We start from the raw sequence: 18,491 nt of genomic DNA on the forward strand, positions 1-18,491 counted from the left end.
GGAATACTATGCAGCCATAAAAAAGGATGAGTTCATGTCCTTTGCAGGGACATGGATGAAGCTGGAAACCATCATTCTGAGCAAACTGTCACAAGAACAGAAAACCAAACACCACATGTTCTCACTCATAGGTGGGAATTGAACAATGAGAACACTTGGACACAGGGTGGGGAACATCACACACAGGGGCCTGTTGTGGAGTGAGCAGCAGGAGGAGGGAGAGCATTAGGAAAAATACCTAATGTAAATGACGAGTTAAAGGGTACAGCAAACCAACATGGCACATGTATACCTATGTAACAAACCTGCACGTTGTGCACATGTACCCTAGAAATTAAAAAAAAAAAAAAAAAAAAAAAAATTCAAGGGAGACTACAGACAACTAAAATGAGCACGGAGCATGTAACATGATCCTCTAAGGCTACTTGTGAATATCCCAAGAAATCTCTGAAAATGACTGACTTTGGAGGAAACCAGCTATAGAATTCTCTAAGGAATATGTACCACTCAAGACCACAATCAAAGATTTGATGAAACACTATTATTACACCTTATTTTTCAAATAGGATAAGAACACAGTAATACTTACTTACTTATTTATTTATTTGTTTGTTTGTTTGTTTGTTTGTTTGAGACAGAGTCTTGTTCTGTCACCCAGGCTGGTGTGCAGTGGCACGGTCTTGGCTCACTGTAACCTCCACCCATGTTCAAGCGATTCTCCTGCCTCAGTCTCCTTAGTAGTTGGGATTACAGGTGTGTACTACCATGCCTGGCTAATTTTTGTATTTTTAGTAGAGATGGGGTTTCACCATGCTGGCCAGGCTGGTCTCAAACTCTTCACCTCATGATCTGCCTGCCTTGGCCTCCCAAAGTGCTGGGATTACAGGCGTGAGCCACTGTGCCCAGCCTATTTTATTTTTCAAACTGTGTATTTTACCTCTTAAAGTTTTACATATAAACTTTTATATATAATCTTCCCTAAATTTGGAAGTCTAAACAATGAAATCATTTAGAACTGCGTTCTAAAAGAGGTTTTAAGTGACGTGTAAAGGCATGTTAAATTTTCCAAAGCAAAAGGGAGATAAACCAATCAGCTTTCTATGCATATCCATAAATGTGAATGAAAGTAGAAAAGCATTTGAAAATCAACCATGGAGGTAGATACGTAAAGTAGCAGTACTATATGTAGAGAGTATAGCTAGTATACTCAAATGAATACCTTTTCTCTTTCTACTTTAAGCCTCTCTTTTTCTTCTTTTTTCTTTAGTCTCTCCTCTTCAACAATTTTTTTCAGTTCTTCCCTCTTTTTCTCTTTATCTTCTTTTTCTTTTTTCTTTGCTTCTAGGGCATCTGCTTTTTCTCTTTTTAATTTAGCCTTTTCAAAAGCTGTGGAGAAAAATCAAACTTAGAACTATATATAGACAAAAAATAACACTTGGCAATTTTTTTGATATAACAACAGAATCCTTGAAATAAATGAGATTAGTAGAGACTCTCAAAATTCCTAGAGGGAGCCAGCAGGTGATTAAAATAGGAAAAGCAAATTGGCTAAGTTTATGACAAACTACAGTACTGGGACAAACATATATGTGCCTTTGGAAGCCCTAATACCCAAAGTGTGATCTGAAGACCAGCAGCAAGGTTATCATCACCTTGTTAAAAAATGCAGAATCTCATTCCCCAACCAGACCTACTAATTTAGAATCTTCATTTTAACAAGATCCCCAAGTGATTCATATATATATTCAAGTTTGGGAAGCAATGTTTTAAAAGGCTTTGTGAATCAAACAAAATAGCCCCAGTTTGTAAGCCCCGGAAACTCAAACTTCTGCTTAATCTAACACTAAGCAATTTAATAGGGCATATGCAAGACTGTGAAATTTTAAGAGATGAAGTGGTCTTATTTATAAAACAAGCAAACAAATAAACAATAGTTATCTGATAGAAAAAATAACTGCACTTCAAAACAATTAACCAGAAACATGCCATTTCAGAAACATCCCCCACTCAGGCACAGAGAAATATTCTTTCTTATTCCTAATCAGCTTTTGGAAAGAATGTTAAAACTCACCCAGTGACTTCATTTCTTCTTGTTTCAAAAGTTTATCTCTTTCTTTAGTAGCTTTGTTCCTATAACTTGCAAGAGTCTGTTTATTAGCAACATTGTCCTCCTAAAAAAACAAACCACAATAGTATGCCTGGTTCTTATAGTAAGAATAAAAAGCAAAAAATTTAAAACTCTCACCAATTACACTTTCTTTATACTAAAATGATTTTTTTTCTTTTCTTTTCTTTTTTTTTTTTTGAGACAAAATCTCGCTGTATCCCTCAGGCTGGAGTGCAGTGATGTGATCTTGGCTCACTGCAACCTCTGCTTCCTGGGCTCAAGTGATTCTTGTCCCGCAGCCTCCTCAGTAGCTAGGATTACAGGCACGTGCCACCACACCCAACTAATTTTTTTTTGTATTTTTAGTAGATACGGGGTTCTGCCATGTTGGCCAGGCTGGTCTTGAACTCCTGACCTCGAGTGGGCTACTCACCTCAGCCTCCCAAAGTGCTGGGATTACAGGTGTGAGCCACCATGCCCAGTCTAAAATGAGTTTTTATTCTAAAGTATAATTGGGCCGGGCACAGTGGCTCATGCCTGTAATCGTAGCATTTTGGGAAGCCAAGGCAGGCAGAATACTTGAGGTCAGGCGTTCGAGAGCAGCCTGGCCAACATGATGAAACCCTATCTCTACTAAAAATGCAAAAATTAGCTGGCAGTGGTGGCACGCACCTGCAGCCCCAGCTACTCAGGAGGCTGAGGAAGGAGAACTGCTTGAACCCAGGAGGTGGAGGTTGCAGTGAGCCAAGATTGTGCCACTATACTCCAGCATGGGTGACAGAGTGAGACTCCATCTCAAAAAAAAAAAAAAAAGTGCAACTGGACTGTTAATAACTCTAATCTTAGTAATACACAGAACATGAGTTAACTCTGTAGCTCTATAAATTATTACAAGAATATCTCAGGAAAAATTGGCAATACATAGAAAGAGCCTTAAAAATGCATTAGAAAAACAAACTTTCAGCTTACTTTATAAACTAGATGGTGTAAATATCAAATATGAAAGATGTAGAAAAAAGACATACCAGAAACATTCTTGTGGCCAATGTCAAATTTTATTTTTATTTTATTTCTTCTAAGAATAATGTCTCTAACCTAATTAACTTGTGTAGGGTTTTTTTGTTTTGTTTTTTAAGACAGAGTCTTGGCTTTGTTGTCCAGGCTGAAGTGCAATGTGGCATGATCTCGGCTCATAGCAACCTCAGCCTCTGTCTGCCTTCTGGGTTTGAGCAATTCTCGTGCCTCAGGCTCCTGTATTTTTAGTAGAGACAGAGTTTTGCCATGTTGGCCAGGCTAGTCTAGAACTCCTGGACTCAAATGTCTACCTACCTCAGCCTCCCAAAGTACTGGGATTACAGGCAAGAGCCACTGTGCCCGGCTGCATTATTGCTTTTTAAAACCCCCCTATAACTTCCTCCTGTCAGAATTTATTACTATTTTATACTTCAATCCCATAGTTTACTCCCTGCTTTACATTTCAGTAATTGCTTATGTGCTTGCTTCCACTTTGGTATAAAATCCTTGTGGTATGAAAGTCATATCTAATTCACACCTGAAACTTCTACAAGCCTCATTGCTGAGCAGTTATCAACATATAGTACATACTCACATATTTTTTGGTGAGGTAATGAGTTTCTTCCTCTAGGCTATGGATGTGAGGGGAGACAAACATACTTCTTGATTCTGAATACTGTTTTACTAACAGTGAAAATGTAGTTTTAATCAGTTCTCTACTTACCTGACTAATAGGTATTCGTTTGGGAGGTCTCCCTCTTCGTCTGTTAGCAGGACTGAAGATAAATGTGGGCGGATCATCAGGAAAGAAATAAGAAAAATCTTGTTCTGCTATTTTATACGTTGAAAGAGATGATGCCTTAATTAACACAAAGACATAGGGTACAATAATAACACATTAGTAAACAATATACAGATATGCCCTACATGTCATATGGCCACTATTAATGCTGTTAAAAGACCAGGATAGGCTGGGCACAGTGGCTCATGCCTGTAATCCCAGCACTTTGGGAGGCTGAGGCAGGCAGATCATGATGTCAAGAGATCGAGACCATCCTGCCCAACATGATGAAACCCCATCTCTACTAAAAATACAAAAATTAGCTGGGCGTGGTGGTGCGTATCTGTAGTCCTAGGTACTCGGGAGGCTGAGGCAGGAGAACTGCTTGAACCTGGGAGGTGGAGGTTGCAGTGAGCAGAGATCACGCCACTGCACTCCAGCCTGGTGACAGAGTAAGACCCCATCTCAGAAAAAAAAAAAAAAAAATCAGGATAAAAACATTAGCATTTTATGCATTATTGTGTAGTAAAATACATCTTAGTTGGTTTAACCAATCCTTTTTCCACTATATAATTAATTGGCCTTACCAGAAAGAAAACCACAATTCAAAGATTACATTATAATAAAATACCTCAAGAATGGTTGTACAGTTTCTTATATTTCAAAATTATATATTATACAATACTTTATTTTGCTTTGACAAATTTTGTGAGATTTTCTCTGTAAATTAATAATCAATCCATATATTTAACATTAAAAATCCACTGTATTAACCCGATAAATATTTCTTAACCATTTTCCAACTGCTGAACATTTATTCAGATTTTCCTCCCAGGGTAGAGTAATAACTTAAATACTTAATGTATCAAATTTCCCATTACATCCCTCTAGTCCTGATAAAAGCAGAAATACTTGCAAATTCCTATAAAGTTTAAACAAAGAATTTAAGTTCAGAAGTCAATCTTATTCTTGCCAGAAATGGTGTGGTTCTAGAATAATTACTAAATCCAAGAGTTTATCTCCTTTTACCTTGTATCTAGAATTTGCCTTTTAAAATTTTTTTATTTTAATTTTATTTATGTATTTATTTATTTTGAGACAGAATCTTGCTCTGTCACCCAGGCTGGAGTGTAGTGACATAATCTCGGCTCACTGCAACCTCTGCCTCCTAGGTTCAAGTGAGTCTCCTGCCTCAGTCTCCCGAGTAGCTGAGATTACAGGTGCGTGCCACCACATCCGGCTAATTTTTGTATTTTTAGTAGAGACAACATCTCACCACGTTGGCCAGGCTGGTCTCGAACTCCTGACCTCAAGTGATCTGCCCCCCCTTGGCCTCCCAAAGTGCTGGGATTACAGGCATAAGCCACTGCGCCCAGTCTTGCTTACCTTTTATCCATGTGCAACCCTAGACTTTTTGTTATTTTTGACCTAATGGCCAAGATCATCATTCTTCCTCTCAAGCAAATGAAAACAAGTGCCATTTACGGCAATACCTTTCAGGAAATGTGTGAGAAAATAATGATACAAAATACAAAAAGTTAACAAAACAGAAAAGGGTATTTTGTGTATAATTATTTTTGTAGGTAGAGCACAGCTTTAAACACCTAGAATTCAACCAGCTCTGGCCATGTAATAAATCAAGAATCTATCAAAATTTCACATTAAAGAAGATTTCATTAAAATGATCATATTCCATCCCACATAATCTCTGAATTATGTGGGATAACAGGATTATCTATGGAATAGAATTATGTAATTGTCTACAGAATTGCACCTTAAATATGATTATAAAGCACATGGGTGGTTTTGTCTCAAATATATATACACTCATAAAGGCCAAAATACGTTTTAGTACATTAATTGCCAAAGTTCCTTATTCATACGCACAATACACAAGACCCACATCTTTGTGTACTTGTAGGTACTCCTAACAGCAGTCTATGCTCACCAAAACTGGTTATCAAACTTTGTGTGCTTGCTCACAAAGTGCTGTGCTGATATAATTTGGTTCTGTGTCCCCACCCAGATCTCATGTGGAATTGTACTCTCCAGTGGTAAAGGACAGGCCTGGTAGGAGGTGACTGAATCATGGAGCAGACTTCCCCCTTGCTGTTCATGAGATCTGGCTGTTTGAAAGTATGTACAGCACCTCCCACTTCACGCTCTCTCCTGCCAGCCATGTGAAGATGTGCTTGCTTTCCCTTTGCTTTCTGCCAAGATTATAGGCTTCCAAAGGCCTCCCCAGAAGCAGAAGCATGTACAGCCCATAAAACTATGAGCTGATTAAAACCTCTTTTCTTTATAAATTACCCAGTCTCAGGTATGTCTTTATAGCAGTGTGGGAATGGATTAATACACCAGCATATCCATTAATAATCTTCTATTACACTCTAAGTGAAAAATGTTTATTGTGACCTTAATTCCCATTTATTTATTAAGTAAAGTTCATCTTCTTTCCATGTTCACTGACTTTTTCCTTGGTGAAATATTTGCTGATGTCTTTTCTTTTATCATCATTTTCCAATTGGGTCATCCTTGCTCACTGATGTGTAAGAAATCTTTATAAATTAGAGAAACTGGCCAACTGGCTGTTTACAATACACATATACAACTATTCACATATATCGACTGCCTACCAAGTGTCAGGCACTGTTCTAACCATTTATTGCAAGTATCTAAATCATTAAAACTCTTTGTAAGCATCATTTAATATGGCTACCTGATAATGCTATAGATAGAGCATAATTGAATCTTATCAAGGCAGATACATAAATATGCTCACATTTTTTAAAAATTATTTTTCAGATGACGCTATCTTACGTTTTCAAGTTTTTATATTTCATCCACTGTGAATTTTAATCATATCTATTTGACCATTTTCCTACTGGGGTGCATATGTTTTTTTAGTTAACTTGCACTCTTTGTTGTATTTACTCAAGGTATTTTTCCCCCAGTGCTTGCCCTTGAAATCTATGCATGACTTTTTTTTTTTTTTTCCTGAGACGGAGTCTCCTCTTGCTCAGGCTGGAGTGCACTGGCACGATCTTGGCTCACTTACGCATTACATTTTAAAACCTATGTTTATGCTCAGTCTCATCCTTGGTATTTTTTTTTCTATTTCTCCTAAGTACCTCGTCATGTTTAACATCAAAATTTGTTTCATTTCTTTTGAGTTAGATTTAACTTTATTATTCCAATAGTTAACCAAGTGTCCATTTTTTTAATCAATCTTGTCTCTAGAGACCTGAAATGTTAACTTTTCGCATAAACTCATTGTTTTAAGTTTCTCTTCTTTTTAAACATTTATATACAGTGAAATGCACAAATCTTACACATGCTGGAGATGATTTGTGACAAATGCATACATCTCTTTAACCCATTCTACTGCCTTTTTAAACTTTTAAGTTCAGGGGTGCATTTGCAGGTTTGTTACATAGGTAACATGTGTCATGGGGTTTTTGTTGTGCAGATTACTTTATCACCCAGGTTTTAAGCAAGTACCAATTTGTTATTTTTTCCCCATCCTCTCCCTCCTCCCACCTTCTGACAGGCCCCAAGTATGTGCTGTTTCTGCTTTTTTTTTTTTTTTTTTTTTAGGCTAGACTTGAAATCCCGCCCTCAAGTGATCTTCCCACCTCAGCCTTAGGAGTAGCTGGGTCTACAGGTATGAGGCTCCATTCTATTGCTTTTTTTACTTAGTGTGTCTTTATCCCAATAAAAGTTGAATATTTTGCATTTTAAAAAATTACTTTGGGCCGGGCGCGGTGGCTCAAGCCTGTAATCTCAGCACTTTGGGAGGCCGAGACGGGTGGATCACAAGGTCAGGAGATCGAGACCATCCTGGCGAACACCGTGAAACCCCGTCTCTACTAAAAAAAATACAAAAAACTAGCCGCGCGAGGTGGCGGGCGCCTGTAGTCTCAGCTACTCGGGAGGCTAAGGCAGGAGAATGGCGTTAACCCGGGAGGCGGAGCTTGCAGTGAGCTGAGATCCGGCCACTGCACTCCAGCCTGAGTGACACAGCGAGACTCCATCTCAACCAAAAAAAAAAAAAAAATTACTTTGAGTTTTACCATTTAACTTTTTACTTGGTATGCAATGTGAAATCTCTAAAACTTGACTTTTTCCTCTTTTAATGGTTATTAACAAAATATAATCTCTCTGCTCAGTATTAGCATGATACATTATTATTATTATTATTATTTTGAGACAGGGTCTCACTCTGTTGTCCAGGCTGGAGTGCAGTGGTACAATCACAGCTCATAGCAGCCTTGACCTCTCCAGGCTCAGGTGATCCTTTTACTTCAGCTTCCTAAGTAGCTGGGACTACAGTTACCACCACCACACCCAGGTAATTTTTGTAATTTCTGTAGATACAGGGTTCGCCATGTTTCCCAGGCCGGTCTCCTGGGTTCAAGCAATATGTACACTTTGGCCTCCTAAAGTGCAAGGATTGTAGGAGTAAGCCACGGTGCCCAGCCAATGCTCTTTTTATTATACATTGTTCTCTCATCTAGTAGGCTCTGTTTAGCATTGTTCTTTGAATCTGTCTATTCTTCATAAGTCAGAACCACACTACAGGTATTAGGAAACTATAGCTGCCCCACTTGATAACTTTTCTTTTTCTAAATTTTCTATTTTCACCTGTCCTTGTTGATCTTTTTTATAAGTGGTAGTAACTGAACCACCTAGCAATTCTAGCAATTTTAAAAATAGTAATTAACCTAAGAAATATTTTTCAGAAGTACTAAAAATTGGTTCCAGATTTAAAAAGAGCAATCTTTAATCATCTTTGAAATAACATTTCAGCAATGTAACTTTGTAACACTACCCATTTTGTTTTCTGTCTTCCAACAAATAATTTCATTATTTGATTACCTTTATTTTAATGATTCCATCTTGTGGTTCACAGTGTTGCTTCAGAAAAAGCTTTAGTTTATCACGAGAAAATAGGTGTTTTCTCCGGCTACAGGAATCAAGGAAGTCAAAGAGGGTAGTGTTAGCATCAAAGAGTTCAACCCAAACTCCGTAATTTCTGTAAATTTATAACATGAATTTCAAGCCTAGGAATCAAAGGATACTTCATCTTCTAACAGTATTTATGTAGAAGTTACAAGAAACTTTTACAGAGGTATTTATGTAGGAAGTTATAAGATCTACATGAGTGAATCTATTATAAAAAGTCTATTACAAAAACAGCATATGCATTTGTTGTTTAGGGGCCACTGAGAAAACAAACTTCAAGGGCCAGGCGCGGTGGCTCACGCCTGTAATCCCAGCACTTTGGGAGGCCGAGGTGGGTGGATCACGAGGTTGGAGATTGAGACCATCCTGGTTAACATGGTGAAACCCTGTCTCTACTAAAACTACAAAAAATTAGTGGTGGTGGTGGGCGCCTGTAGTCCCAACTACTTGGGAGGCTGAGGCAGGAGAATGGCATGAACCCGGGAGGCAGTGAGCCGAGATCACACCACTGCACTCCAGCCTGGGCAACAGAGCAAGACTCCGTCTCAAAAAAAAAAAAAAGAAAAAAAGAAAAAAAGAAAAAAGTAAACAAAAAAGAAAACAAACTTTAAGGAAAATATGCTATAGAGAGTAAATCAAATTTTATAAAATTAGATTATTACCCCTACAAGTGTAACCATTAAAATTCTCTTAAAAATTAAAATCAGGCCAGGCACAGTGGCTCACGCCTGTAATCCCAGCACTTTGGGAGACTGAGGAGGGTGGATCACTTGAGGTCAGGAGTTCGAGACCAGCCTGGCCAACATGGTGAAACCCCATCTCTACTAAAAATACAAAAAGAATTAGCTGGGTGGTAGTGGCAGGTGCCTGTAATCCCAGCTACCTGGGAGGCTTAGGCTGGAGAATTGCTTGAGCCTGGAAGGCGGAGGGTGCAGTGAGCTGAGATTGCACTGCTGCACTCTAGTCTGGGAGACAGAGTGAGACCCTGTCTCAAAAAAACAAAGCAAAACAAAACAAAAAGAAAAATTAAAATCAGTAGACTACCAGAAATCATATTAAGTGCTGCATATCAAGTGGATATTGTAAACAAAGTTGAACATAGCTTATATCAAATTTTAAAACATTTTGTATTTAAGTCTCATGACAACCAACAAATCAGTGGGATGAAAATTAAAAGAGGCTTAAAATTAATATTCTAAAACATACTGTTTTTTATTCTCCCTTGCCCCCCAGTTAAAAACAACCACAAGAGTAACCACCACCACCACAAACAAAACAAAACCAATAGAAAAGAAATAGAAGTATTTCTGGAAAAAAGTAAATGTTTTAATTGAGTTCAATGTATTCCTTTCAAGAAAAAGCCAAGTTAAGCTCTAGTAAGTGAATAAACCATATATGATTTTTAAGTAGTGGCCTTCCCAAAAATGTATAGTTAGCCCTCCATATCTGTAGATCAAAAGTATTTGGAGAAAATAAAAACTGCATCTGTACTAAACATGTACAGACTTTTTTTGTTGGTCAGTATTCCCTAAACAATACAGTATAACAAGGAATTATACTTCATTTACATTGTATTAGGTATTATAAGTAACCTGGAGATGATTTAAAGTATACGGGAAGATGTGTGCAGGTTATATCCAAATACTACACCATTTTATGAAACTTGAACATCCAAAGATTTCCCTCCCACACAGATAACCAAGGATGACTATATTCTTTTCCTAGATTTAACGCTCCATGAGAACAAGGACTCCGCTATATCCCTGCACCATACAGTAGGTGGTAAAGAGAAGGTAATTAATTACTTGTTGACTGCTGAAGAAACTAGTCCTCAAGGACTACATTAGTTTACATGGTAGCTACTAGCTACATATTGTTTATTTATAAATAAAATTAAAAACTCAGTTCCCTCATTCTTTCTAGCTACATTTCAAATTCTCAATAGTGACACATGGCTGTTGGATAGCATACATATAACATTTCCATTATAAAAGAAAGTTCTGCCGGGCGCGGTGGCTCATGCCAGCACTCTGGGAGGCCAAGGTGGGTGGATCACGAGGTCAGGAGATCGAGACCATCCTGGCTAACATGGTGAAATCCTGTCTCTACTAAAAAAAAAAATACAAAAAATTAGCCGGGCGTGGTGGCAGGCACCTGTAGTTCCAGCTTCTTGGGAGGCTGAGGCAGGAGAATGGTGTGAACCCGGGAACCAGAGCTTGCAGTGAGCCGAGATTGTGCCACAGCACTCCAGCCTGGGCGACAGAGCAAGACTCCGTCTCAAAAAAGAAAAAAAAAAGGAAAGTTCTACATGTCAATACTACTCTAGCATATCAAGTCTTCTTCTTTATTAGAGGAATATTACCATCTCTTTATTAAAAAAATAGCATTGTACTATTTTTTGACGCTAACAAAGACCTATAAGTCATTTAAGTCTTTTATTATGAAGTATAACTTTCTCACCTTGTAATTCTTTGGCTTACCAATTAGGAAAAAAATGAGCTAACCAAGACTGTAACCATGGTCTAGCAGAATAAAGTATAAGTCAAAAAGTAAATAGAAAAATGAAAAATATTAAATAGGGAATTACATTATGTAAATAACATCCTGAACTAAAGGCAAAAGAAAAAAACTCAACTGTGAATGAGGAAAATATCTGTAGTCTCAACAGTGCTATTCATGAGCCCATAAACTAAACACAATTTTAAAAGTTTGAATAATCAAACATTAGTTTTGGAATATTATTTTTGAATATACAGTAAAATGTAGAGTGCTCTAGAGATCTTAAACTAATGACGAGCCCCCCAAAACCAACAAACCAACAAACCACACATACCTCAATACAGCCACAGAAAGTGATGTATTTATCTCCGGATTCTTTTAATACTTATATTATTATTACCACTTTTGTTTGGACACATGAATATATATGGAACAAAAGCAATGAGAACACAAGCAAAACTTATTTTACATTAAATGAAATGCAAGACTGACTCCTAGGTGGCAGGTTGATAGCTGGCTGGTATCTTCTTACTTTCAGATGACTAAGAGCCTAAACCCAACAGGCAACAATAGGGATTTTCCTAAAATATATCTGTATAACCTAAAGCTAGTTATTTTATGTATTAACTACTCACTAAAGCAACTTCTTATATTAACTTCTGTCTCCTCTGATTAGGCCTCAAACAAGAACTTTTTAAAGATATTCATTTTTTATGATTTAACTTTCTTAATGAATAGGAAAAAACTGATCAAATGTTTGTCTAATGAATACTACAAACATTAACATTTATAAGCACCTTCATTAATATTAAAAATTGAGTTATCTCATGAAAAGTACTTCATAAATAGGACCCTTTTTAATTCTTCAGATAGAAGACTATTTGGGGTTAGTCATCTAAACAAAGGGCTCAATCAGTCCATTAGGATTTTTTTTTTAATAGAGACAGGGTCTTGCCACATAGTCCAGGCTGGTCTTGAACTCCTGGCCTCAAGTGATCCTCCTGGCTTGGCCTGTCAAAGTGCTAGGATTACAGACGTGAGCCACTGCACCTGGCCTTCATCAAGATTCTTAGGATTTATTTTAATCAGTCTATGAACATATAAATGTACATTTACTTTTTAAAAGGAAAGCAATCACAGTACTTCCTATTTCTTCTACATCAGACCTTTTTAATCTTACATAATTATTTTACTTTAAACTACTATTGAGAAGATAGTGAGTTTTACCTGATTTGTGTTGCTTTAACAATAGCGGACTCATATAATTCTTTTTTACTGGGTTGCACTTTATACTTGAATAGTAAGGGATCAATTGCATCTTTTTTCTTCCTAAAAAGAGGAGGGAAAAGACAAGTCAGTTAATAATTTGGAAAATGAAATTTTAAATGGAAACCTAGTAAGAATACACTATAACAAAATCACATATTTCAAAAATTTTGTTTGTTTTTGAGATGGAGTCTTGCTCTTGTTGCCCAGGCTGGAGTGCAATGGCACATCTTGGCTCACTGCAACCTTTACCTCTTGGGTTCAAACTATTCTCCTGCCTCAGCCTCTTAAGTAGCTGGGATACAGGCATGCACCACCAGTTAATTTTGTATTTTTGCCAGAGGCAGGGTTTCACCATTGGTCAGGCTGGTCTCGAACTCCCGACCTCAGGTGATCTGCCTACCTCGGCCTCCCAAATTGCAGGGATTACAGGCATAAGACACTGTGCTTGGCCACATATATCAAAATTTTAAATTTTTATTGTTTTTTAGAGACAGCGTCTCGCCTTGTCACCCAGGCTGGAGTGCAATGGCATCATCAAAGCTGAGTGCAGCCTCAAACTCCTGGTCCCCAGAGATCCTCCTACCTTGGCTTCCCAAAGTGTTGGCATTATAGGTATGAGCCACTGTATGTGGCCATGTATTTTCACTTTAACTAGGGTTTTATAAGTTACTGATCCCTGCCTCCACCATTCTATTAGCCAAAGCAGAAAAAAAGCACTATTTTGTTTTAGGTAGGTATTTTAGCTACTCATTCAATACATTGTCCTTGGGTGAAGAAAGTAACTAGAGATGAAGCATAGAGTACCCAGTTTAAAGAGTAAAAAATTAAAAAAAAAAAAAAACAGTTCTTGGATTTGCTTTTAAACTTTCTTTACAGCTATATAATCCAAGAATAAAAATGGAGACAATGTAGTTTAAATTGGCCAAGAGACTACACATTTAATCCCTACCCCCCATCAACTTCACATCTTTTCTTCTCTTTGAGGGTGTATTCATTCATTTATTCAATAGTTACGAGTCTGCAGTGTGCCAGATACTCCTCTAAATAGTGAAGATTCAGTAGTCAACAAAATAGAAACAGTGAGGAGATACAAGCAAACAAAAACATATACAACAGGAGAAGTGATAAGTTCTATGAAGACAACAGAGTACAGGGTGGGGGCGCCACTTTTTATAGAGTGATCTCTGATAAGCTGACCGAGTATGCCTTCAAAAAGGTTGATATTTAAGCAGAGATCTGGAGGGCGGAAAAAAAAACAACAACAACCAAGGGAGCAACTCATGAAAAATCTTGGGGAAATGAATTTCTAAAAAAAGAGAAAAGAAGTAAAAACCCTGGCATGCACAATTTACAAAAGTAGCAAAATGAATTAGGAAAATGAAAAAAGATTCAGAGATGTAGCAGCAGTGCCAGATTACAAGGCTTTGGATATTACTCTGAATAAAGTCACTAGAGGATTTTTAATAATAAGGTGATAATAACTTAACTTACACTTCAGAAGGATCACTCTGGCTGCTATGTGGAAAAGACAATCTGGGGCAGGAGTGTAAACAGGAATACCAGTTGTAAAGCTACTGAGAACTGATTGCAGCATGGACTTAAATGGAAGTAGCAGCAATAGAGAGAAGAGGTAGGATTCTGAAAATGCCACCTCTGTGAATGTAAAGAGGATGTAAGTGGGGGTCATAGAGAAGAGCAGAAAATGATATGGTAAGATGATTAAGAAAAGCACTGACAATGAGAATCAGATTTAAAGTTACATAAATATAGCACACACAAAGCAGGGGAAGTGTTTAACACAAAAGGGATATGACACAATTAAACGAGTAACACTATTTACCTACAATAGCATTACATTCTAAGTTGGAAGGCCAAGTATCTCTACACTAAGACTCAGTATATATGTAAATCAGTAGATGTATTTAAATCTGCACCTGTACTATATAGAATATCTAGTATTTTCTATTCTATTAAAGTTCATTACCAAGTTAATTTCACAACCTACATGGGGCCATAACAACCTGTGGTATGAAAAGCACTGTTCCAAGAGAACAGATCAAAGAGAGAACTCTAAATGTAAAGAAGCAATGCTGGCTGGGTGTGATGGCTCACACCTGTAATCGCAGCACTTTGTGAGGCCAAGGCTGGTGGATCACTTGAGCTGAGGAGTTTGAGACCAACCTGGGCAACATGGGGAAACCTACAAAACACACACACACACACAAAACCGAGTTGGATATGGTGGCATGTGTGTGTGGTCCCAGCTACTTTGGAGGCTGACATGGGAGGACCACTTGAGCGTGACTGGAGGCTTCAGTGAGTTGTGATTGTGCCACTGCACTCCCGCCTGGGTGACAGAGCAAGACCCTGTCTCAAAAAACAAACAGGCTGGACGCAGTGGCTCATGCCTGTAATCCCAGCATTTTGGGAGTCTGAGGCAGGTGGATCACCTGAGGTCAGGAGTTGGAGAACAGCCTGGCTAACATGGTGAAACACCATTTCTACTAAAAATACAAAAAATTAGCCAGGTGTGGTGGTGTGTGCCTGTAATTCGAGTTACTCAGGAGGCTGAGGCGGGAGAATCGCTTGAACCGGGAGGCAGAGATTGCAGTAAGCCGAGATCGTGCCATTGCATTCCAGTCTGGGCAACAAGAGCGAAACTCCGTCTTCAAAATAATAATAATAATAATAATATAAAATAAAAAACAAACGAAGCAATGAGAGGAGTTCTCAATAAGAAAATTTCAGCCAGGTGTGGTGGCTCACACCTGCAATCCCAGCACTCTGGGAGGCCGAGGCAGGCAGATCATGAGGTCGTTAGTTTGCAACTAGCCTGGCCAATATGGTGAAACCTCGTCTCTACTGAAAATACTAAAATTAGCCGGCCTTGGTGACCTGTGCCCGTAGCCCCAGCTACTTAGGAGACTGAGGCAGGAGAATTGCTTGAATCTGGAAGGCAGAGGTTGCAGTGAGCTGAGATCACACCACTGCACCCCAGCCTGGGCAACAGAGTGAGACTCCGTCTCAAAAAAAAAAAAAAGAGACAGAAAATTTCTTGAAATAAAGGAAAAACAAATGAGTTTTAATGAATTTAGCAGCAGTTTAAGAACAAGAGAATTAAGTTAACTTAATACTTTTTGAATAGGTCTCAACTTAGCACTAACCACTACCATTTTATACATAAGAGATTGATCAAGTATATTAAGTTGCACTTAAAATTATTACCAGTGGCAATATTAATTACAAATGTTATAAATATATATTTTACTATGCATTATATATTAACATATAAATATATTTTATATAACCAATTAAATACACAAAAAAATTAGTTTCCCCACATTTTAGTAAATTATAAAATAATTAATATACTAACAGGAGAGAAAACCAAGATGTGAGTAGTAATTCCTAAAAATTTAGATTCTAACTGAGTATTCAGATATTGGTATAGAGTCTAGAAAACTTGTATATGGACCTTTTTTGGGGGAGACAGGGTCTCACTCAGTTGTCCAGGCTGGAATACAATGGCACGATCATGGCTCACTGCTGCCTCAACTCCCAGGCTCAAGTGATCCTCTTATCTCAATCTTCTGGGTAGCTGGGACTGCAGGCATGTGCCACCCATGCCCGGCTAATTTTTTGTATTTTTTGTAGAGACAGGGTTCTCCACATTGCCCAGGCTGATGTATAACTCCAGGGCTCAAGCAATGCCCCCACCTCAGCCTCCCAAAGTGCTGGGATTACAGGTGTGAGCTACCGTACCAGAGCTTATCTTTTTTTCTTTTTGAGACAGAGTTTTGTTCTTGTTGCCTAGGATGGAGTGCAATGGCACAAATCTCGGCTCACTGCAACCTCTGCTTCCTGGGTTCAAGCGATTCTCCTGCCTCAGCCTCCCGAGTGGCTGGGATTACAGGTGCCCGCCACCATGCCCGCTAATTTTTGATATTTTTAGTAGAGACAGGGTTTCACCATGTTGGCCAGGCTGGTCTCGAACTCCTGACCTCAGGCAATCCACCCACCTCGGCCTCCCAAAGTACTGGGATTACAGGCATAAGCCACTGCACCTGGCCCCAGACTATATCTTAATGGATTTAAGGCTGTAAAATGTGAGAGTTTATATGTGCAAAGAATTATCTTTTACTGTTCTTGCTGTACCATGAAATTCATTTGTGAAGATAAATAGAAATTTTTTTCTAATCAGTGAAAATATTCTTACTGGGGCTTTGCTATCTATAATACTTATGCAAAATTCTATATAAAATAAAATCCTAATTGCATTCTTCCCAAAGAAGCACAATTACTGGAGACCAAGAAAAACTGCTTCTTATAATATGAATTCACCTACAAGATAGAAACTACAAGGATAATATTAAAAAGAACTTACATTTTAATCTTTTTTCTTGCTACCCAAAGCCTTGGCCTAAATAGTTGAATCAAGTTGAATTTAGTGATCTCAATCATGATGGTGATTCACCATTTTATTACCAACAAGTGTAGACCTGTGTTTAGTTCTACAACAAGCAAACATCAAATATTGTACTTATAAAATCAGAACACCATTCCGATTATTTATTCACAACAAAATTTCACAAATGTTTATTTCAATATGCCTAGTTATATATGTAAATTTTAATTCTACTTTGATTTTGCCATAATAGAAGTTGTTTTTCCTAATATATTATGAACATTTGACAATAAAGTTATAAAAAATTAAACAATTTTCTATATCAGCGCAACAGAAATGACCAAAAAAACTCCTATACTTTCAATATAAAGGTTTCTTTTAAGAGAAATCATCAAATTGTGTTCATAACTATTCTACAATGACAACCCACTAACTGATTAGGCACAGGTGGTTACTTATGGTGAGAGAGATATATATAAAAAAATTTAAAATGCTAATGTTATTTCTCACACATTAATTTTCCATCCATGGAACTACAAATAGCAAAACAATTAGGTCTGCTTCTTTAAAAATAACACTCAGATTCCATTATCTTACTAATAATTAGTCAAGTTATAATGATAGCTAGACTACATTGCATGAAAGTACATATAATATTTTGAAGCTAGATACACATTATTGCAGACTTCTGTTTTTTTTTTTTTTTTTTTTTTTGAGAAAATGTCTTGCTCTGTCACCCAGGCTGGAGTGCAGTGGTGCAATCTTGGCTCACTGCAACCTTCGACTCCTGGGGTTTAAGCAATTCTCCTGCCTCAGCCTCCCAACTAGCTGGGACTATAGGTACGTGACACCACGCCTGGCTAATTTTTTGTAATTTTTTTTTTTTTTTTTGAGAGTCTCGCTCTGTCGCCCAGGCTGGAGTACAGTGGCACGATCTCTACTCACTGCAAGCTCTGCCTCCTGGGTTCATGCCATTCTCTTGCCTCAGCCTCCCAAGTAGCTAGGACTACAGGCGCCCGCCTACCACACCTAATTTTTTGTATTTTTAGTAGAGACGGGGTTTCACCATGTTAGACAGGATGGGCTTGATCTCCTGACCTCATGATCCACCCGCCTCGGCCTCCCAAAGTGTTAAGATTACAGGCGTGAGCCACCACGCTCTGTCCCAAACGTTTCTAAAACAGTTTGCCCTTGTGCTCCTGCAAATCACCACCAGGACAGGATAGGTAACCAAAAGCATACTCATGTATTCGTGTACTATTTTCAGGTCAGGCTAAAGGATTTTTTATAATGTACTTCAACTTTTGATATGTGTTTAGAGATGGTTCCATAAAACTTGATCCATTGTAAAAAATAGGCAGCAGCCTGATAGCTTTAAATCACAATAACAGATTATATTATTAGAAAGCATCATTCACATACTAATTCGAGCTGCTACAAATACCATATTT

General features: G+C 37.9%; 1 protein-coding gene across 2 annotated transcripts in view; it reads right to left on the reverse strand.

Moving 5' to 3' along the window:
- The window catches only part of BAZ1A (bromodomain adjacent to zinc finger domain, 1A), a 134,606-nt gene that overhangs the window by 64,892 nt on the left and 51,223 nt on the right, over positions 1 to 18,491 (reverse strand). For both annotated transcript variants that reach the window (XM_011959454.1, XM_011959453.1), the window contains exons 3-7: positions 12,594 to 12,695; positions 8,781 to 8,868; positions 3,846 to 3,980; positions 2,072 to 2,171; positions 1,220 to 1,386 (exon numbers count right to left, since the gene is read on the reverse strand). In XM_011959454.1, coding sequence (XP_011814844.1) covers positions 1,220 to 1,386; positions 2,072 to 2,171; positions 3,846 to 3,980; positions 8,781 to 8,868; positions 12,594 to 12,695 — 592 coding nt within the window. The remainder of the gene's footprint in view (positions 1 to 1,219; positions 1,387 to 2,071; positions 2,172 to 3,845; positions 3,981 to 8,780; positions 8,869 to 12,593; positions 12,696 to 18,491) is intronic.

The sequence above is a fragment of the Colobus angolensis genome, unplaced genomic scaffold (assembly GCF_000951035.1).
Source record: "Colobus angolensis palliatus isolate OR3802 unplaced genomic scaffold, Cang.pa_1.0 Scaffold494, whole genome shotgun sequence".
In the NCBI taxonomy this organism is placed as follows: domain Eukaryota; kingdom Metazoa; phylum Chordata; class Mammalia; order Primates; family Cercopithecidae; genus Colobus; species Colobus angolensis.